The sequence below is a fragment of the Macrobrachium nipponense genome, chromosome 3, assembly GCF_015104395.2.
Source record: "Macrobrachium nipponense isolate FS-2020 chromosome 3, ASM1510439v2, whole genome shotgun sequence".
NCBI lineage: Eukaryota > Metazoa > Arthropoda > Malacostraca > Decapoda > Palaemonidae > Macrobrachium > Macrobrachium nipponense.
Genome location: NC_087202.1, coordinates 117,516,242 through 117,539,769, shown reverse-complemented (window position 1 = coordinate 117,539,769; position 23,528 = coordinate 117,516,242). Strand labels below are relative to the sequence as shown.

The 23,528-nt window shown below is 39.9% G+C and overlaps 1 protein-coding gene across 1 annotated transcript in view; it reads left to right on the top strand.

Moving 5' to 3' along the window:
- Positions 1-22,125, top strand: part of LOC135222000 (trithorax group protein osa-like) — a gene marked incomplete in the record, with an annotated part of 406,131 nt that extends 384,006 nt beyond the window's left edge. Inside the window, 2 exon segments of the mRNA XM_064260109.1 lie at positions 187-225; positions 18,847-22,125. Of these exon segments, the coding sequence (XP_064116179.1) occupies positions 187-225; positions 18,847-19,301 (494 nt within the window).
- Positions 22,126-23,528: the final 1,403 nt, after the last annotated feature.

The window sequence follows — 23,528 nt, the reverse complement described above, 5'->3', positions numbered from 1 at the left end:
ATTACAGGATGGATGCAGCTGTGATTCATCTTTGAAAGTTTCCATTTCTGTTTTATTTTATTTGTAGTCCCCTGCATTCAGTAGATTCATCCTAAGATTATTTGCATAGTCAATTTGTAATCTTCTGGAGTGGACATTAATGCTGGCTTTGATTTTTCTAATTTAATATCATTTGTTTTACCTCAGATGAAAAGATGTCACCAGGCAGAACAGGAGGTGTTACAGGTGAGTAAGCCAGTGTCAGCATTGCTAAGGTTATTACCATTATTATTATTATTTATTTTTTTACTTCCTTTTTCCGTGTGGTTATACGTCTTTTGTCTTGTGCAGTTTTTGCCTGAATTTCCTTCTGATCAAGATCCTTATTTGTTTCCTTTTTTAATTTAAATCTGATTCTCATGGATCAAAATCATTGCAACCTCATTGATAGCCATCAGTTTTTCATCCTCTAAATGCCATGTTTCAGTATGGAACCCTTTTTTTTTTTATTAAGTCTTTGAAACATGTGTATTGTGAACACTAGGTTTGTTCATACGCGAACAAACTTTCGGTCTAAACAGTAGATACTTTCTAGTGCCTAGCTGGATCCAGTCAAAAAGCAGATGAAAGCAAGGAATCTTGTGATATCTGGCAATGTATGCGTAGCTCAGGTGAGGATTGGTCAAGGACCACGCCTCTACGCCAGTCTTTTCTTTGACCACCTGGGTGAGAGTCGTGTTAACCTCTCTTGGCCTTTTCCCGGTTCGTTGCCCGTTTCACTTGTGTTTAGTGTGTGTGTGTGTGTTTGGCTGATATTATGGCTGCTTCTGCTCCTTCTCGGCGTCAACGTATGTGCCCTGGAGTTCCAGATTTTCCAGTTCTCGTTTTTTGGCTTTGGCAGCGACTGACCCTCACATAACGTTCAGTAGGTGTCATTCTAATTTTTGTACTATGAATCCTTGCACGGAATGCCAGGCATAGCATAAAGAGCTGTGGAGGTCATTTTATGGCAAGAGAGAGCATCGGAGGGTTTCAACTCTTCCTACTTGGGAAGGTTTTTCGCCTCTTCCCGATGTTTTGTCTCCTGCAGTAGTCAACCCATAGTAGCATTGTTCCTGTGTCTCCTTCCTTTTCTTCCATTGATTCGTCGATGGAAGTATCGGGAGGCCACCAGGCTATTGTTTGTAATGTAGCCCCTTCTTCCTCGGGAGTTAATTTGATTCCTGAGAAGGGGGAGGCTTTTTCATCAATCTCTTTTCTTCCAGAGTTGGAGGCGTCCAAAATGGCGGCGATTTGGAAGACGCTCAGACTAGGGGGTCCTCCTTTTTGGAGGGGTTGCTAGCATATTTTGTGGAGGCTCGCACCCCCCCCCCTCCCTGGACTGGCCAGACCTTTCCCCCTCCTCCCGGCCTCATCTTCGTGGGCAGCCGAGGTCAGCCATCTTATATTGCTCCGCTAGTGTCTGTTGCCGCTTCTTCAAGTTGGAGTGACGCAGTGTAGTCAGCCCCGTTGATGACGTCACGGGGTCCATCTTTGAGTATTCCTCTGCCAGTGGCGTCTGACCTCGCACCGAGGGGAAGCTGTGACATCACCACTACTTGTGACGTCACTCCCATCGATGATATCTTTCCCAGTTATTTGCCTCTCTCAGCCATGACGTCATCCCTGCCGCCCAGTTCACTACTTCTCCCTTCCTTGTCATTGGAGCCTTCTCTGGCACATAGTCTGAGGTCATGTGCCAGGCATTGCTTCAGAGGTTGGACTCTGTTTTGGATGTGAAGTTGGCTGCCTTGTTGGTTGGGAGGACTGGTAGGAAACGTGTTGCTTTGTCCCAGCCTCCTGAGAAGAGTTCGTATAAGAAACAAGTGCTCTTCCTCTCCCTCTACCCCTCTACGCCCCGTCGGTGTATCAAGTGTTGCAAGGCTAAGGACTTTGCCCTTTCTTTGCCTACGAGGAAGGAACAACGCGGACGTGTTTCTGAGAGCTGGTGTTTCGGGCAGTGTTAGTGTTCTTTCCCCTGTGCAATCTGCAGGGGATGCTTCGTCCTCTACCTCAAATCACGGGCGTGTGTGTGTGTCGTCGTCTTGCAACCTCCTCTGCCCGTGCACATGATGTAAGTGCTCCTTCTTCTCCAAGGCTTATTCATTGCCGTAAGAATCTCAAGGTGCCTGTCAAAAGGTTGAAGGTAGTGAGCGCGGAGTTGGTGCAGCAGAAGTGTTTGCCTGCCCCTCTCACTGGTGCTTCCAGGAGTTCGACTCTAGGGGATTCTCCTTTGATCTCGAGTGTTCAGGATTCCCCCCCATCTCACGTTTGTACGTCCGCCACACCCGTGACCATTCATGGCCATGTTAATGAGTCATCTGTTGGGGTAAGTGATGTTCATAGTGTTGTAGTGGGTTCATCTCGGAAGCCGACGCATGGACCCAGCCCAGACAGGTTAGTTGGTGTTCCGTTAATTTTAGTGGGGAAGGTGCCTTAGAGGAGCCTGCACATCCTTCTGGTTGTTGGTCTCCATTGCCGGAGCAGGAGGAGGAAGACACGCAGGAGTTATTGTCTTCCTTTTCGGAAGTTGTTGATCTCATTCGTGGGTTTAACAATTTGGAAAGTAGGAGTCAGGCTCGGTCGTCTTACACTCCTTGCCTGGAAGCCTTAGTGGGAGCTACTCAGGACCCCAAATCATCTCTTCAGCTTCCATTGTTGGGGCACATTCAGTCGGTCTCACGAGACATAGGAAGTACTATGCTACGAGCTCTGCATTTTTGTCGTTGCGCCATCTTTTGCTGGGGTCACACATTCACGTATCACGACGGCGTATGCCCATGTATGTGGATCGTGGGCATCATCGCGGTGAAATTACCTTAAACAGCTGGTAAACAGGACACAGGCTAACGGACGTAAAGCCAGCACCGTAAATTGCGCCGCAAATGTACGCACAAAGAAAGCAAGGTTGGACGTGTACCTGGAACTTACGCCAATAGTGTGATGTTCTATGTACGTAAACTTCACATCATTACCACGCCCACCGTTGTGGGGCTGGAGGGTACAAAATGGTGGGCCTGTAAACAGAGCAGACTGTAAAGTGATGGAACATGTATGAGAGAATATAAAAATATTGCATTCTGAAAATCCAGGTTGTAAATTCACTTTAGTAGAATTCTGCATGGTACAGTGGTACCTCGAGATACGAAAGGCTCAACTTATGAAAAACTCGAGATACGAAAGCAAATACGAAAACTTTTACGGCTCTACATATGAAAAGTTTTCAAGATACGAAAGGTTGTTGCTGTAAAGTGAGATTCGCCCGGACCACCGATAACAATTTTGAAACTAGCGCGCCGCCAACTGAGTAGGCTCGCCGCCATCCTCCCGCTCTCCCATTGGTTCCTGATGCTAGTCACCGCCATGAGATCTTTCTCTCCTATTGGTCAGCATCCCTCCCATAATCCCATCATGCATCGTACATAGCGGCGTTCTTCTTCAGCCATTGCTTCTCACTAGTGTTATCGTACGCACACGGAATTCGTTCGTTCACATATACAATTTCGTTTGTTAACGTAAATTCGTGTTAGTGATTTCGTTGTACTACTTAATCGTGTTGTGCGAACCTAATTAGTATACTACATAACTTAATTACGTACAGTATAGTCATGGGTCCCAAGAAAGTTGCTGAAGTTCAAAGAAAGAAGAGAATGCTTTCTATGCAGACAAAAATGGAGATAATAAAAAAGTATGAAGCTGGCTTGTGGTAGAGAGTGATCGCTAAGGAATACGGCCGAAATCCGTCGACGATAGGCACCATCCTTAAGCAGAAGGAAGCCATCAAAGCAGCTACACCTTCCAAGGGCGTGACTATTTTGTCCAACAAGAGGAGCCATGTGCATGATGAAATGGAGAGGCTGCTTCTTCTATGAATTGAGGACAAAGAAATCGATGGTGATACGATAACCGAGACGGCAATCTGCTGGCATCCATTTGGTGGTGAAGAAATAGAAATTTTGTAAAATATGTAAAGTATAAAAAAGTAAAAAAAAAATGTAAAAATAAAAAAGAAAAAATTTAATTTCAAGTTTTTTGTAAAGATAAGTGTTACAGTTGTTAATGTGTTTCATAAAGTTTAGTTTATGTTTTCCTGACATTTTTTTATGTGTTTTTTAAAGTTGAGTGTAAGTATCTGCCGTTTGTCCTCCTCCTCTGTTGCCACTTTCGGAGATAGCCTCACTCGAAAGGTAAGCTTCCACATTTTACTACATACGTACGTATGTACGTACAGTATTTCTTGTATACCATGTACATTAATACACTTAATTTACAGGTACTATGTAGTACATATTAGCAGTATGTATTAAGTTAGGTATTGTATGGTCCAAATTGTTGTAGTATTTCATTGTTTATAGGTCAATTTAGCTTTATTATGAAATTTACTGGGGTGTTTTTGGAGGGCTTGGAACGGATTAGCCATTTTTCATGTAAAATGCGGTTCAAGATACGAAAAACACATGATACCAAGGGCGCCTTGGAACGGATTATTTTCGTATCTCGAGGTACCACTGTACTGTAAAATATTGTATATTTTCAACAAATAAAAAAAAATTAAGTCGGACATTATAATAGACATACCATTGGCAGTCCCAAAATCTTGGGCTTCTTCTGACAGATGATGTGGGGCTTGAGGGAGTAGAAAATGTTCAGTATCCACTTCTCCCTGTCCGTCAGTCGTCTTCCGTGTCTGTCATCACTTTGTATCTCATCCAACTCCGACTCCTGTAGGTGGAAGATGACATTTCCTTGACCTGAGTGTCTGCAGGAGTGGCTGTAGTCTTCTCCGGGTCGAAAGAAGGTCCTGCAAGAAGATGTAACATTGATGGTCCCTTCTTTGGTCGTTTTAGGAGGTTTGGCATCTTGAAGGGCGTTTTGGAGAGTACTTGGAGGAAACTGCTGGTCTCGTGTGACGGAAACAACAGCTGACCTGACCTTTTATACCATGCTACAGCATTGCCATGTCGTACAGGGTTGTAAATGTGTGAATCGGTTTCCCCGTAGGCTACAGCGCAATTAGGAGGCCCATGTGCTTCGCGGCGGAAAGAAAACTACGGCGAACAATGCAGGTGACCCTAGCGCCTACCCCGCAACAGTCACCGTGGGTCCCACGTGCAATGCCTGGAGCTACGTCAGGTGACATTTGGCGTGACCACCCACGACTTGTTTTGAGCATTTCAAAACTGGAGCGGGCTACGGCGCCCTAGTGGGCGGAGCTTAGAGCTCGGACGATCCGTCACTGTACATCTATGATTTTACATATGTTTTATGTTACATTTACGGTTTACTGATGTAAGCTGTTGCCAACTACCAATTTCCGCTCATGCGTGGGCAAGCGTGCGCTGATACGTGAATGTGTGACCTTAGCTTTAACCTAGACATCATTCACCTGAAGCCGGGATTGGCTTTGGAGCAGGTGAGGTCGGTGGCTCAGTCCTTGTCTCCGCAAGATGCCTCAGCATTGGAATCTACGGCGGCCTCCATGTTGCAGACGGTTTCTTGGCTGGACTTCTGGTCTGTGGTTATTGCCAAAATAGCTTCCGACAGGTCCCCGGAAGGGTTGGTGAGTGCATCCTCGCTTGCCAGTCTGTTGCAGTCCGGGGACCAGGCGTTTTCATATTTGGCTCACCTCAGTGCCAATTTATGGGATAACCTTCTTCTGATTAGAAGGAACGCTGCTTTGCCTAGGATAGAGAGATCGCTCAACACGGAGTCCTTGCTGGGATTGAGGAACGGAGATCTGTTTGAGTCCCAATTTTTGTTTCCTCGGACAGAGCTCGAGAATGTGATAGACCGGCGCCGGGCTGACACCAAAGACAGACTGGTGCACCAGGCTGTGTCTAGTCGGAGTCTCGTCCTCGGAGACGTCCGGCTCCTCCTCCTCCTCCCCCTGTCCAGCAGCAGTCAAGGAGATCGTCGCCTGGTAGGCCGTTGAGGGCTTCGAGTTCAGCAGGGCCTTCCCATTCGACTCGGCCTAAGTTAGAAGATCAACGCCCCTTTTGCTCTTGTTCCTTTAAACCAAGAAGGGGCACAAGGCCCAGAGGTAAAGGGGGCCAGAGGTAGGTTAGGCGCCTCTCCCTCTCCTGTGCCACGGGGGGGGTGGGGCGGGGGGTTGCCTGGCGGGCCATTGGGCCAAGTGGCAGAGTTATGGGCGGAGAAGTGGGTGGTAGATGTCCTTCGGGTGGGATATCTACTGCCATTCGACTTCTCTTCCTCTGCCGGACAAGCTGCAGCTCAGGAAGGCATATCCTCCAGATTCTGTGAAGTTCTTGGTTCTTCGGGAGGAAGTGCAGAAAATGCTGGACAAGGATGCGATAGAGAAAGTGGTGCGTCCATCCCCCTTGGTTTTACAGTCACATCATCTTGGTGCCCAAGGCGTCAGGAGGATGGAGGCCTGTGATCGACTTATCCACCTTGAATCACTTCATCAGGAAGACACGGTTCAAGATGGAGACCCCACGCTCAGTGTTGGCAGCTGTGAGGGAAGGCGACTTCATGCTGCCGATAGACTTAAGGGACGCGTACTTCCAAATCCCTGTTCATCCCACGTCCAGGAAGTTCCTTCGCTTCTCTCTTGGGGACAAGCTCTTCGAGTTCAAAGTCTTGTGCTTTGGGGTGACAACAGCCCCTCAAGTGTTCACAAGGGTCTTTTCTTTCGTGTCAAGTTGGGCCCATGCTCAGGGGATCCATTTGCATAGGTACCTCGACGATTGGTTAGTCTTGGCAGTTTCCAGGGAAAAGCTGCCTCAGGACAGGGATCGTCTACTTGGTTCTGTCTGGAACTGGGCATATTAGTCAACCAGGAAAAGTCTAACCTCGTACCCAGTCAAAGGATTCTCTACCTGGGCAGTCATTGATATGACAGTGGCAAAAGTTTTCCCATCGGATTAGAGATTGGAGAAGTTGCGGGTGGTGACGTGCAACTTCCTGTCAGAATCACATCAGTCAGCTCATCAGTGACAGGTTCTTCTGGGAGTGTTGTCTTCCCTGGAGAAGCTGGTCCCTCATGGGCATCTTCATCTTCGGTCTCTGCAATGGAGACTGGGAGAGTTCTGGTCTCTGGCGGGGAACTCTCCCCTGTTAATGGTTCCTCTTTTTCTGGAAGTGAGAGAAGACCTTCGTTGGTGGTTGGATGACCAGAATCTGTTGAAGGGTGTCCTTCTGCGTTCTCTTCCACTGGACTTCCTTCTGTTCTCGGACGCCTTCCTCGCAGGTTGGGGTGCTCATTTAGGCGGCCCCATTGCTTCAGGCGGTTGGAGTTTGGAGGACAAGCAGCAACATAACAACGTCTTGGAGTTGAAGGCAGCCTTCCTGGGTCTGAAGGAGTTTCGGGGGAAGGTAGAAGGTCATTCTGTCGTTCTCATGTCAGACAACACCACGGTGGTAGCTTATGTGAACAAACAGGGAGGCCTGGTTTCATGTCAACTTCACCCCTTGACCATTGAGCTAAACCAGTGGGCGGTCAGTAATTTGGTAGAGCTCTCAGCCAGGTATATCCCAGGCAAACGGAACGTGGTCACAGACAAACTCAGTTGCCAGGATCAGATCCTAGGCACAGAGTGGTCCCTTCATCAAGTGGTGGCAGACAAGCTTTTCCAGATTTGGGGGAGACCCATGCTGGACCTTTTTGTGACTCGCTTGAACAGGAAACTGGAGATATTCTGTTCAGTGGTTCCAGATCCTTTAGCATGGGCTGAGGACGCATTCCAGCATCCCTGGGACAACCTGGAGGTGTATGCCTTCCCTTCGTTTTGTTTGATCCATCAGGTTCTGAACAGGCTAATGAGTTCACAGGGTCTCAGGATGACTTTGGTAGCCCCTCTGTGGCCTCAGGCGGAATGGTTCCCAGATCTGCTGTCGTCGTTGTCAGAGGTTCCGAGGCGGATTCCCCCTTGGCGACATCTGTGTCAGCCCCTTGCAGAAAGGTTCCACCTGTCTCTTCACGGTTGGAGGTTATCAAGTATCTCCTCCGAACTAGAGGCTTTTCTCAGAGAACAGGTGGGTATATGTCCAGCAGTCCTAGAAAGTCGACCTCCACGGTTTACCAAGGGAAATGGGCGATCTACTGTGATTGGTGTCGTAAATGGGGTTTTTCTCCACTCGCAACCTCTATTCTGCGTATAGCAAACTTTTTAACCTTCCTCAGAGACGAGAGACGTTTGTCCATTTCTGCCATTAGAGGCTACGGGGCAGCCCTGAGTTTGGTGTTACGCCTTAAGGGTATCGACATCTCTTCCTGGGAACTTTCCTTGCTAGTTGGGGGGTTTGAGCAGTCGAGTTCTCCTAGAGAGCACAACCCTCTGGCGTGGGATGTTTCCTTGGTTCTTAAGAGCTTCACTAAGAGTCCATGTGAGCCATGTGTCGCTCATCTGACAGGAACCTGATGCTCAAGAGTTTTCCTTCTGGCCTTGGCATCCTCCAAGAGGGTAGGAGAGCTTCACGGTCTTGAGCTATGATGTGAAGCACACCAGGGGTGGGGGTCTATGTCCTTTGAATTTGTCCCGGAATTCGTGGCCAAGACCCAAAATCCCTCTGTGCATGACAGGTTCACTTCGTTTTCCATTCCTTCACTGAATGACTTTGTGGTTGGTGATGCTCGAGCTTTTGTTGTGCCCTGTCCGGGCCCTGCGTTGCTATGTTAAAAGGACTTGGCACCTTAGACCAGGCTGCCACAGACTGTTAGTTAGCTCAGGCTGTACGAAGAAAGAGGTGTTTCTCAATCTCTTTTTGGATATGGGAAGCCATCAGACAGGCATACTTGACTCTTGATGATTCCACCACCACGTCTGTGCAGGCTAGAGCGCATGACATTAGGGGTATTGGTCCCTCTCTGGCTTTTAAAAAGAACTTGGCTGCACATATAGTGCTGAGCACTGGCACTTGGCTACGCCAGTCCACGTTCACCTCCTTCTATCTTAAGGATGTTACCCACAGATCTGCGGACACGTTTTCCCAGGGAACTGTGGTGGCTGCCCAACAGGTTGTATAACTCATAGTTGCCCTTAACAGGGCACCTTTGTATCTTACCTAAGATGATTGTGTGGATGAGAGAATGAGTGAGTTGGCTGGTCTCCTTCTTTCTCTTGTACCTTTCCTTCTTCCTTCTGGCGGTTTAAGGAATAGACACGTCAATCGCTGGACTGGTCTGATAGTGTGGTCGTGTAATTTACAAATATCTTACCCGCTATTTGGTAGCATATGCTCCACTCCTTGGCAAGGAGGGGTTGGAAGTAATACAAACCCTGGTGTGTTGGTTTGTTATTGGACAGTCAAAGTTTCTCTTTGGTTCCCTATACGATGGTTCTCCCATATATCATTGTATGTCACTCAGGTTCTGAGTGGTTAGATATCAGTTTATCTAGCTTCTCAACGGGCTTCAGTCCCTCTCCAGAAATCATTTCTTCTGGGAGCTGGACTGGTGGGTAGGCTTCCAGCCGGTCTAGGATGTCTTGTACCTCCCTCCAAGTATGAGTATCCTATTGTTAAGACTGATGGTTTGTTCGCATATGAACAAATGACAGATTTTCTAAGACAATTTGTATTTTTCATAGCTACAAACCTGAGGTCTTAAAGTTATACTGCCCACCTCTAGCCGCCCCTCTGTTTATTAAGTCATCCCGAGTTTGGAACGACGCGTAGCGGCGTGGTCCTTGACCAATCCTCACCCGAGCTACGCATGCGTTGCCAGATATCACAAGATTCTTTGCTTTCATCTGCCAGGGGCTAGAAATGATCCTATAGTGAAGACCTCAGGTTTGTAGCTATGAAAAATACAAATTGTCTTAGAAAATTTGTCATTTTTTGTCTTTGTTGTAATACAGTTTGCCTTTTAAACTGTACAGGTTGGTGGTTTTATCCTTATGCTGTCAATTTAAAATACAGTGGGCTTGCAACATAATTTCATGTATCCTTTCAAGCAGTAAGATTTTATTGTTTTTTTTTAAGTGAAATTGTGTTTCAAGTACAAAAATGCAAAATGCCACTTGTTCCTACAGAAATACTGACCATTGCTTATTTTACCCCATCGGGGGTTAGAGCCATCAATGTACCTGATTCAATGCAATGTAGGCATTACTTAAGGTTCTTTGCAGCGTCCCTGCGGCCCCTAGCTGCAATTACTTTCAATCCTTTTACTGTACATCCGTTCATATTCTTTCTTCCATCTTTCTGTCCTCACTCCTAAAATTAAGATTCATGTGCAACTGCGAGATTTTCCTCCTGCAACACCTTTCAAAATCTATACTGTCAATTACCGTTTCAGCGCTGAAGGGCCTTACTTTCTCCAGTGCTTGGCATAATGCCAAAAAACTTATAAATCAAATCAAATCAAGAATGCCTTTTTAATATTATGTAGTATCCTTCAGTGTTGCTGAACTTGGTAAGTGGCATTAACTGGTGGGTAATTTAGGATGAGTGGGGGAATGCCCCTCATTTAAGAGGAGTGTCAATGCCATAAGGCCCCAGTATAAAGTACTACTGAATGACTGTTTCTACCTTACGATTGAAGGGATTTGCTTCAAATTTTACTGCTTATTCTGCAACTAATAACGAGAATTCTCTTGTGGGGAAATTTATAAATTCAACCTCTTAACTTCATTGTTTTGCCGTTGAAGAAAAAACATATCACTTTTTAAAAAGGAGGAAAAAAAAAAGTTACACTGAAAAGTGACTTTCCCAACGACAAAATAAAGATGTATGGTTATACTGCTCTGTAAAAGGTTTTTTTTTTTTTGGAGAAAGTAAGCATTTAGTTTTGGGAAAACGGCAAAAGAAAAAAAATTATTTTTGGCCTTCCAAGAATTGTGAGAGAATTAGGACATCTTGAGCGAGTCATCCCTATATCATTAGTATAGCCCTTTTTCTCTACAAGGCTACTGCTAGAGAGAATGATTTATTTTAGTTGGTGACAATTATTTTTGTTACCATTTTTTTTTAACTGGCTTTTTTACAATTTGTCCATGAACCAATCTAAAAAAAAATTTTGGGCAATAAAGTTTCGAGTTATGTTTACAGGCAGCCCCCACTTATATAAGGGATTGGTTATAGGCATTTTGGTTTTATGGCTATCCTCCAATATACGCATTCATAACAGGTTTACCCCCCGTATGGTTTACAGCTCTGTTGTCTGGTTATTGGCAGCTTAGCCTAAGCACTGTGAAACTGTCATAAAATACAAGCATAATGAATATACGTCTTTTCCTTGAATCTTTTAAAAAAGTTATGCTTTAATCCACTGTATCCAATAATACTGTACAGGCGGCCCTTGTTTAGCAGAAGGGGTTCCGTTCCTGGCTACTGATGCAAAGCGATTTTTGACGCTAAGCGATTTTAAAGCCTACGGTTGCCGCACGCCTTCTTCCAGAATACTAGACCAGTTAACAGCACCCTAGACCAGTCAAATGGCGCCGTAATCTTGCAATGGCGCGATAAGTAAAATTATATTTATGCAGTATAGTATAGAATTTACTGTAAAGTAGTACTGTACAGTACATTATAGTATTATAAATACTGTAAAGTGAAAAAAAGCCTAGCTCTAATCCTTTGGGTGTCTAAGAGTATGTAAAGATATAATAAGGTTTTATACAGTGTACAGGTAGCTATAGTGTTCAAGTTACGATAATTGGATTTTATGAGAGACCGAATTACAATAGCCTAACTTTATCCCATCTTCTAGCTGCATAAGTTTAAAAACAGCAAAAGAAAGTATGGTGTTAACATTATACTCGTTGCGTAAACGTGTACAGCCATGAACAACCGAACGAGAAACAACTTTTTTTTTTTCGAAGTACAACCGAATTGGTTAACATCCATTTGGCTTGCATTTCAATCATCGTACTATAGCACACTATTACCGTAGTTGTTAATGTATGTAGAATAGGACAGAGATATCTTAATGTAATAACTTTTTTTTTCACTATTGATCAAAGATAATTATAGATCAAAGATCAATTGAGAAATATACTGTTAAGTTTAAACCTAGTTATAGCTGAAGCTTAGAAAACTGGTCAAGCTGCTAATGACCATTATCGTGCATCGGCAACAAGGATAAAACTCCAGTAAACAAACATATGCCATCAAACGCGACAGTAGATAAAATTGAGATAAAATCATTTTAATCAAAACTACTTTGCTTGAAAACACATTTTACTGTTGGTTTCACGCTGATATAAGATAAATAACATAAAGTTTTTATTACGATGATATAAAGGGAAATTGCGAACGAAATCACATAATTTTTTTACTCAATAAACATGCCGCCAACGTAATCTGTTAATAAAAAAACTAGTTCACAATCACAATGAGACATATTCAAGTCATATTTCCACCTAAAAGCACATCATATAAGGAAAAGTAACATTGTCTCATATAAGTCAAGTATCTAGATATTTGTTTATGCTAATTAGAAGCAAGAAAATTCGCTTAGAATTGCGTTAAATATGGTGAAACAAACTCATATTAGCCATCAGCTGATTTCCAAACCAAAACATTGGCCACTCCATGGAATACTGGCTTAGATTTACTGTAGTATTTTATCCCTCTTAAGCCAAAGGGGTATAATAAAAATCGTCTCCCGTATGCCGAGGTGGTCTCGGAGTGAGCGCCGAAGTGGAAAAAATATTTTTTTCAAAAAACCACAGCACGCTTAGTTTTCAAGATTAAGAGTTCATTTTTGGCTCTTTTTTTGTCATTGCCTGAAGTTTAGTATGCAACCATCAGAAATGAAAAAATATCATAATCATATATAAATAATGCGATATATGATAGCGCAAAAACAAAATTTCATATATAATTTTATTCAAATCGCACTGTGAGCAAAACGGTTAAAGCTAACGAGTTAATTTTTTTGTCGTATTTTACACTAAATTGCAATCATTTTGGTATATAACACATTGTAAAACGATCAAAGCAACACAGAGAAAATATTATCACAAAATGATGTATGAATTCTTAACGCCCGGGCATAAAAATTTTTTTTTTTTCAAAAATTCACCATAAATCTAAATATTGTTCTAGACTTCCAATTTGTTTCAAAATTAAGATAAATGATTGAATATTAATATACTGTAAGAGTTTTAGCTTACAATTGCAGTTTTCGACCATTTCGGACGAGTTAAAGTTGACCGAATGTCGAATTTTTTATATTTTTTTTTATATGCAAATATTTCAAAAATGAGAAAAGCTGCAACCTTCAATTATTTTCTGTTGTATTCTACATGAAATTGCACACATTTTCATATATAAAACTATGAAACGCCTAATATGAAATGGAGCAAATATAACGATAATGCGACGTACGCATTTCGGAGATTTGCGGCGGAGAATCCGCGCGCGGAGGGAAGGAAAGTTTTTTTTTTTAATTTACCATAAATCTAAATATTGTGCTAGAGACTTCGAATTTGTTTCAGAATGAAGATAAATGACTGAATATTGCTAGACTGTAAGAGTTTTAGCTTACAATTGCGTTTTTCGACTATTTCGGTAGAGTCAAAGTTGACCGAACGTGGTTTTTTTTCTATTTATCATGATTTATATGCAAATATTTCAAAAATGAGAAAAGCTGTAACCTTCAATCATTTATTGTTGTATTCTACATGAAATTGTGCACATTTTCATATGTAAAACTTTATGCAACGGCTAATTTAAAATGGCGTAAACATTACAACAATTGCACGAAAAAATGTCTGATTTTTTTCGGAAGAGTTACAGCGCGGACTAAGGATTTTTTTTTTTTTTTTTTTTTTTTTTTCTCTCCATAAATTCACTATAAATCAAAATATTGTGCTAGAGACTTCCAATTTGTTGAAAAATGAAGGTAAATGATTGAATATTACTAGAATATAAGAGTTTTAGCTTACAATTGCGTTTTTCGACCATTTCGGTAGAGTCAAAGTTGACCGAAGCTTGAAATTTTGGCACATCGTTATTTATATGAAAATATTTCAAAAATGATAAAAGCTACAACCATGGGTTGTTTATTGTTGTATTCTACATTAAATTGCGCACATTTTCATATATAAAACTTTATGTAACTGCTATTATAAAACGGTGTAACATTACAACAATCTGACGAAAGAGTTTCTGATTTTTTCGGCAGTTACCGCGCAGATGTAAGGAAGAAGCTTTTTTCCAAAATTCACTATAAATCGAAATATTGTGCTAGAGACTTCCATTTTGTTGCAAAATGAAGGTAAATGATTGAATATTACTAGAATGTGAGAGATTTAGCTTACAATTGTATTTTTCGCCGATTTCAGTCGAGTCAACGTTGACCGAAGGTTGAAATTTTGGCACTTATTGTGATTTATATGAAAATATTTAAAAACTGATAAAAGCTACAACCATGGGTTGTTTTTTGTTGTATTCTACATGAAATTGCCCACATTTTCATATATAAAACTCTATGTAACGGCTAATATAAAACGGTGCAAAAATTACGACAATGTGACGAAATAATTTCCGAGATGTGTCGCTGATGCTTTTTAGTGCGAGAAGAAAGAAATTCTTGCATCGCGCCTGGGTAACTCTCGTAAACAAAACAAAATGGTCAAAAAACGCTTTATCTGTGAGCTCCCAGCATCCCTCAAGGCGGAATTCAAAATTTTTCGCCAAGTAGGCCTATAACTTTTTCTGCGAATATTTAAAAAAAAAATTTTTAGTTGACGTATTTTACGTCAATTAAGCACACGACAGACAATTTTCTTTTCATTAATAGATGGTACTTAGCCTAAGCACCGAGAGACCCTCATAAAATACAAACATAACAAATATGCATATTTTCCTTGGCTCTTTTAAAAAGTTATGCTCTACTTCACTGTATCCAATAATACTGTATCTAGTCTCATATTACTACATGTATAGTATTATGAAATACAAACAAGTCAATGAATATTTTGGTTTGGAAAAATCAGATGAGGGCGGAGGTAAGATGATTTCACCGTATTTAACTCAATTAAGAGTGATTTTCTTGCTTCTATTTTTATTTCTAGAAACTCTGTTTACAGGGACAAGGGTATTTTTTGCTATATGAAGCATTTTTAAGTTGGAATATGACTTAAATATGTCTTGTTGTGAATTCGATTGTTATTTTTTTATTAATAGATGGTGTCAGGAGCATGTCTTTTTTGTGTGAAAAACAGGTTCTGTTCATTATGTTCGTTCCATGTCACAATATGAGATTCACATACATTTATCTTTTATCGGCATGAAAACAACAGTAAAATGTGTTCTTTCATGGGCAGTATTTTTTATTGAAATGCTTTTTTCTCCACTATTAATTGCTGTTAAGTTTCTTCCATGTTGCTGATGCACAATAGTTTAGTTATTAGCAGTGTGAAAATTGTTTTAGTTCTCAGGTTCAGCTACAACTGCAGCTTAAATTTAGCAGTACCATATTGCTTGCCAATATTTTCTCCATACCAAGGGGGTTGTCAGGGGTGGGGTGGTCAAATGACCCTCCTCAAAAGTTTTGGAAGTCCATATTTTCTGTGACTATCCTTTTCATTGAATTGTACTTACAAAGTTATAAATAATTATTGATTTTTGTTAAGTCAAAGTATAGAACATAACAAATAAAGTAACATGCACGTTATTGTTAACATAACAAATGAATTAATCAATAAAACTGAAAAAATGTTCTTGAAATTCAGTGCAAACTTTTAACATTATAAGTAAAATTCTGTTAACCAAAGTCATTACTTTGAATAACATCTAATCGGGTAGAAGGGCACAGACCGCATACCCAATTTTTCTTCTTTATATAACTAAAATAATATTTTCAAGTATTTCATCTTGTATACTATACCTATTTTTGGGAAAAGCGACCCCCCCACAAAAAAACAAACACAAAAGAGATGGAGGAAACATTAGCAGTCTTAAAAAGATGACTCTCTCTCTCTCTCTCTCTCTCTCTCTCTCTCTCTCTCTCTCTCTCTCTCTCTCTCTCTCTCTCTCTCATACTAAGACACTGTCTCAGGCATCATTAATTAACATGTCGAGGGCACTGTAAATTGAATTGTGGCACCCATAGACTTTTGAATTTTGGTTAGCATCATTCCACTTTGCAAACATGTCCTTTTAATCCCTGAAGTAGGCATATTTTGTATGCCCATTCATTTTATTAATTTTTCGAACCAGCCGCTGCTGGTCTTAAAAATTCACTAACAGCAATGCTTGTTGTAGGCATTTTCTCACTGAGATCAGCATGCAACTTCCTCCAACACTTTGCTACAAGTTCTTTCTTAAATTCTACGGTGTTTCTTGCCTTTTTTATAGAAGGGCTAGTACTTGTAACTTTCTTGGGTCCCATGATAGCTTATTTAGCAGTTACCCTCAAATAAAAAAGCACGAAAACAACAAACACAAAAGCAGAATGGGTCACGACAGAAGAAGGGATGCTTTGTTTTGGCGCTCAGTACAGGGCCCGGTCACATGCTGGGCCCCCCCGAATAGAGAGTTTCCAAGTGCATGAAAACCAAGGAAATGTATAATTGAGACAAAATTTCTTAGAAAAAAAGCTATGAAAACCAAAAGGTACAAAAACCAAGGTTTGACTGTACAGTAATACCTTGAGATATGAGCTTAATGCGTTCCGGGACCCGAGCTCATATGTCAATTCGCTTGTATCTCGGATCAATTTTTCCCATTTAAAATAACTAAAAAAAATTTAATCCTTTCCTACCCTCTGAAAAAACACCTAAAAACAGTATATTACAGTGGAAAAACATGTTTTTAATTGTTCTAATTCACAACCTACGCCCACAAAATAACAGATACCTATGTACTGGTTATGATCTGCAGTAAAATGTGACATTATTATAGAGTTCTTACCTTCGAGACAGACGGTAGCGGCTAACGGCGGTGTGTGCGGAGGAGGAGGGAGAGAGAAAGGGGAGGAGAGAGACTTGACGGCAACACCTTCAGTACGCTACACTTTTGTAACACTACGTAACATAACTTAAACTTTAAATTTAACTTAAATGAAATTAGCTTACTGTACACACTTGAAAATAAATGTTAATCTTACGTTACACAAAACTTAATTCTAATTTTGTTTTCATTTTCATTTTTTTATTTTTCTTCTTCCGGCTTGGCTCTTTTTGCCTCGCTTTTTGACTCACTTTCACCTTCACTTTTTGCCGGCCTTTTTAAAAGGAACCTATCTAGGGATGGTTGCTTTTGTCTCCCCTTCAAAATGTTACGAAAATGGCATACACAAGTGTCGTCACAAAAGGCTAACGCACAACCACACGCCAACCTGTCCCAACTTAAAAGGAAAATTAAGCAGGCACAGGATGTTGCTTTGGCATGGAATCCTTATGTGGAACGCTCCTAAAAGTTTACAAATGCCCTTGATGCTACATTGGCGCCCTATAATCAAGCCTTCATCAGCATGAAAAAGCAGCGACAGCAGCTGCCTATCACTATGTTTATTAAACATATGGACCCTCCAAAGTCTCCCCAATCGCCTGAAGTAGTTTCTGTAGAAGTTCCTCCCTGATCACCTGTAGAAGTGCCTCCCCTGAAACCCCTGATGAAGCACCTCTTGAAGAAGGGGAAGAGGTGCCCTCAGAGATGTAGTAACTCCTCTGCTTTGCTACTCAGTCATATCTTCATCATCATTCATTTGACTACACAGCTAATTCATCATCATCATTAATCATACTACCTGTATAATTTATGTACTCTTAATAGTATTAAATTTTTTTAATGTCCATATGTATTTTCTCTCTCTCTCTCTCTCTCTCTCTCTCTCTCTCTCTCTCTCTCTCTTGTAAATTGTGTATACATCAATGTTTCCCCTGTAAATGAAATGGAGACTGCTTGAATAGTAACTGTGTAAAAGAAAATGTTCATGGCTGATAGTGGTGACTGGGTTATTTTCACACATAGTTGTAAGCCATACAGTATGTATGTCTGTTTGAAAGGGTAAAATGTTTAAAATGAGTTTGAAATTTTATTGATATAATTACAAATATTATTACTTCAATAGGATAATAGTTGAAGGTAAATTTGATGTAGGATGATAGTTTAAGGTATAAATTGCTGTTTGAACTTTCAACTTTTTAAGACGTATTTTTGTAAGCATGACAAGTCGTCACCATTATTAACATTTCTTTGTTGGTTTTCCGTTCCCTGAATTAGTTTTTGCCACTCTCCTGTAATGAATTCTTGCCATTCCCCTGTCTGTTGTGCAGTTTTTATCTAAATTCTCATCTGGTCCACTTTGACTATTTCGTTTATCCATGATTTTTTAGTTTTGCCTACTGGTTTTCTTGCTACTGATTTTTCCAAATAAATGCATCTCCTCCCATTTCATTATAAGGCCAACTATCTCAGTCTTTGAAATCTCAACCTATTTTCTAATCTCTGGACACTACATCCTTTAGCAACTTCCTTTTAATATGATTATCTGTGTAGTTATACCTATTCATTTTGTTGAGTGTGTCTTGGTGACTGTTATGTTCACCCTTGTGTCTGCCATGTTCACACTTACATTTCTACTTGTGTCAGTTGATCAGATTCTCTTACATACTGATACCCCAGGATTGGTCTTTCCACTTTTTTTAGGCTACATATTAGTGTTCTTTTTCTTCATGATCACACAATATCAATTTCACTGTCCATTATGTTGTCGTGGTAGCAGAAATACTGTATCAATCTTCCTCCTCCCTATCTTCAGCAATAGCTCTTCTTAGATGTTTCAGGCATCTCATAAAGGAGCAGATAGATATATTACTGTGAAAATTTACAAATATAACACAATGATCTAATTGAACTACTTGAATAATAGCTGCCTGCACTTAATTTAATTTGTATTTGTTCTTTTCTCAGATGAGTCTGTGGGTCATGAAGATTCTGGATCAAACAGGGCAGGTGGATCTGCTGGATCAGTAGATGGCTCTACTGGTTCTTTCTCTAGTCCAAGTAACTTTCAGGGTGGTCCTGGGAGCTTTGCTGCTGGAGGAGGAAATTTTATGGGAGGGCCACCAGGTCCAGGAGCATTTTCAGGAGGTCCAGGTTACATGAACCCAGGAGGCCCATGGGAATGGAATCCCATGCCTCGACCATATGGGGGCCTACCTGTAGGTCCAGGCCCATTCAGTGGTCCACCTAATGGACCCCCAAGCGGTCCCATGGGAAATCCCCAGATACTGTATAACAGAGGCCATCGGGGTGATAGAGACCGTGATAGGGAAGAAAGTGGAGGAAGTAGAAGAGGAGGAAGAGGTGGCGGTAGAGGGGGAAACAACGCAGGAGGTCGTTGGAATAGGGAATTTCGATTTTAGTTTGACGTTTGCGTTAAGTGGTGTAAATATCTGTATAGTATGCAGTTAGTGAATGGATATTGGCACATTTACAAGACAGCAAATGAATTGCCATATTTATTTGTATATAATTTATGCCACAACAGTGTGAATCTTTGTTGTGATACAGATGTATTTGACAATAATTTTGACGTTGGGTTTATTATGTTAAAAAATGGTATGTAATAGAATTAAACAATTGGAATTTCTTAGAACAATTCTTGTGATTGTCAAGTGATTTTACTTCTAGCATGTATAATACTAAAATAACAATTGTAGTTCAGAACATGTCAGTCACAGTTGATTAAAAGTACAAAGTATTGTAAAATACACACATTAACTTTTGAAATAGCAACGTAAAAATCTATGAAAAAAATATCCTGCTAAGCTTCTTAAAGGCTTCTTAGAAATTAAGTTCAATTCTAAAAGGTTGTATGCCTATACAAAGACCTTTCAGAGTAAACCTTTTAGTTCTGTGAAGAACAAGCACCACGTAACTTTTATGGCAGTTCAGTATCCAAAGGTCCTCTGAAAACGTTGTACAAAGGATGAGTGGATCAACTAATAATAAACATGTATTTCTCGTGTATTAGGCCTGAAATATTATGTACTTGTGTACCAAATGCACTAGAATTCTTTTAAGAACCTCATTAATTCATAACAAAGATGTACTGTTACAACAGTTCTGCAAAGTTTTATGGAAATATAAACAGTGATTGTTGTGTAGTAATTTATAGTTTTTTCAAAGCAGAAATAGACAGTAAAGAAAGGACTTTAGAATTAATATCTTACTGCCAATTCTATTGTGTGTTTGTCAAATATAGTTTGGGAAGTAATTAAGAAGACTATAATTTAAACTGGGGAGTGAGTATACTACTTTAAACTGGGAAGTAAGTATACTTACTTTAAACAAGTTATTAATTCCACATGTAAAAAAAAAGCGTAAGGGCAAAAAGATTAAGACTTTTTTTTCAATGATGTACTTTATAAATTGAAGTTGATAGCTACTAAGAGTTCATAGCATATTAGTATTATAAGAAAGTTACAGAAATTTTCTCTTACTAACAAGTGGCTTTAGCTCTTTTCTCTAAATGACAGCTACTAGGTAGGGCTAGGTTGTTATGCATTATGCTGCCATTGGGTTCAGGTCAGCCTGTTACTGTTAGCCATAGCCAAAGTAATGCATTACTATTGAATATACTTGTAATCTCACTGATATTACAACTTGTAAGTTTGTCACTTCTGGCTATTGGAAAATCTTCCTTCAGGAAGTGGTTCATTTAGTGATAGTTATTCATCTGCTTAAGTTGGATGCATTTTTTCCCCCATTTAGTAACTGTTATCAGTGTGACAGAGGTATATTAGTTTATACTCTTAAGAGTCAGAACAGTTAACTAGTATTTCTAGATGAAAGTTACTGAGAATCCTAATACCACAGTCATTGCATATGTAACAGCAGCTGTAGCAGCAACTTCATGTGTGGTGGTGACCTTAGCAAATTCTACGTTTGATGTATTGGTAATTTGTCACTTCAAGAGGCAGCATTAAATGCAGTGCCTTTGATATTGCAGTGCCAAATTTTTCCACTACTCTGGTGTTTTTGATAACAAAACATGCTATTATAGTCGACATTATTGCAAGTCTGATTTTCAAACAGTTTTTCTGTGATATTTAAAGTAAAGAATCTTTAAACTGCAGAGTTGAATATTTAGAATAGATGGTCTTGTGTTTTCAAGTCCACTTCTCAGTTAAATAGGTTTAGATCAAGTAGAGTTTTTGGATGTGAAAATGATAAAGGATTTTCACTCTTTACATCTTTAATTTATTTAATGGATACTGTCATTCTTATTCATGAAGCACAAGTCCCTTGTGTAAAATTTAGGAATATGATTGAATAATTGCTTTTGAGATTTGCTGTAGAAAGATATGCCATATTTGCCTTTTGTACCAAGTAGTGATATAATATAAGCTGCTGTTGTAAATCTTCTATTGGTGCAATGTAAACTAGCTCTCAAATTGAAGCAGTAGTGTTTGATTAAAAAACAAAAAGTGTCTAAGTTATCCAAGATCCAAAGAAGGTATATCAACTATAATTATGAATACAGTATTGTCTCCAAACAATGAGTGTTTTGTGTGACTGTTTCTAACTTTTTCTAATCCATTGCATTATACCATTCCTCCTTTTGATTAATCTTTTCATTATTTGTAAGATGTTACAGCTGTTAAGTCTGTAGTAGTATTTTTAGAACAGTTGTATTTAACACCAATCAGAATTAGAGCTCTGAAACATGTTTATGTAGCTCACTGTTTGCAGGAATTATATTCATGATTTTTACCATTCCTCTTAGAAGTTTTAATCAAGATATGTAAATTATTTTAAAATTATTTATACAGATTAATCTTTTGATAAGATCTAACTAAGGTATGGGGATATTAGCTTGTCATATACTGAAATGATTATGACACAGCATCACATTAAGACCCATTTTTTGTAAAAAAAAAAAAAATAGTTAAGACGCCATTGTAAATAATTGTACAGTATAGATTATGTATGTACGAAACTATCTTGAGAGTGGTTTGTATATAAGAGTGTTAAAAGGCTCAGCAAAAGCTCTTTCATGCTTGTATGTGATGTAGATTAAAGGTAACTTAAGAGACATGTAGAATGTGGTAGGCTATTTTGAGTCTTGCCAGGAAACTTGATATTTTCTTACTGCTCAGATATTTGTAAGTTAATGTCTGTTGTTTATATGTATGTATGTGAGATTTCCCAGGAACATTGAACAGTAATAAATTATCATGGGTGTATGTTGCTTTCATTTCTTAACAACTTGAGTCAAATATAGAAAGTCTTTATTTTTTATGCAGGCAGTTCCTAGTTTACGAAGGGGGTTCCGTTCTAGTGCTGAGGCATAAGCTGAAAATTGGCGTAATGGCATAACCTGCATTTTGAATGAACCAATTATCAAAATACCTCCAAAATTTTTACCATTCTGCCATTTTGAAGTCTTGTTAAAGTTCTAGTCTTTCGTCGGACTCGCATTGTAAACCTGGAACACATGTAGTAATCTGGACATAATTTTTAATTAATATATTTGAAGAGCATCGTATCCTCGAATGGCTTCAGCTTAGTCCGTTGTAAACCAGGGGACTGCATGTATTGTGAATTATAATAATTATTTGTTGGGAACTATCATTTCAACAAACAAACATTTGTAAATGAACTGAAATCCATATGCAAGTAAACAAGAAAACTAGTTTCACGCAAATTAATAATTTTTAACCTAGTGTAAGGAAAGAAGTTGTTTGAAGAGTATGAATTTAATTTTTTTTTTTTTTTTTTTTTTTTTTTTTTTACATTGTTCATCATTTCTGATTTTTGAAATGAATCATAACTCTTGATCTTGATAGCTTATGTGGGAGGATAATAGTCTGAAAACTAAAAATTTCAAAGGATTAGTATTTTGTTTGAACTGTCTATTGACCCATCCTTTTCGGTTGATTAAAGCATCTATTGTTTACCATTCAGTGTTATTTACTTTGTATCATTAACAATTACATAGTTTGTTCATGCCACTTACCTGACAGATATATATATAGCTGTATTTTCTGTCGTCCGACAGAAATTTCAAAACTCGCGGCACACGCAGTGGGCGGCCAGGTGGTAGTACCCATTCCCGCCGCTGGGAGGCGGATATCAGGAACCATTCCCATTTTCTATTCATATTTTTTTCTGTCGCCGGTCGGTAAACATCTGTTTACAGACCTCTGCTCAGGATTTTTTGGAAATTGACTCGCTTTTAAGTATCTGATTGATTTTTTTGGTATTGAATTGGATTGTTGAATTGGCATGCGCGATAGTGGACCGTTTTTGATTTTGGATTGACTTTTCTCTATAAGATATGTCTGGATCAAGTGTTGTGAGTTTCAGAGTGTGTGTGAGGGCTGATTGTAAGGTGAGGCTACCGAAAGCATCGGTAGACCCCCACACAGTATGTATGAGTTGTAGGGGGCTTAATTGTTTGATTGATCATCGGTGCAATGAATGTGAGAAATTGACTGATGATGAATGGAGAGTATATGAGTCCTATCGCCTTAAATTGGAGCGCGATAGGATCAGGAGGTCTTCCTCAAGGAGTGGTTCTTCCAAAGGTAAGACTAACATCTCTCCTGCACTAACACCTGTAGTGTTTACAACCCCTAAACCTG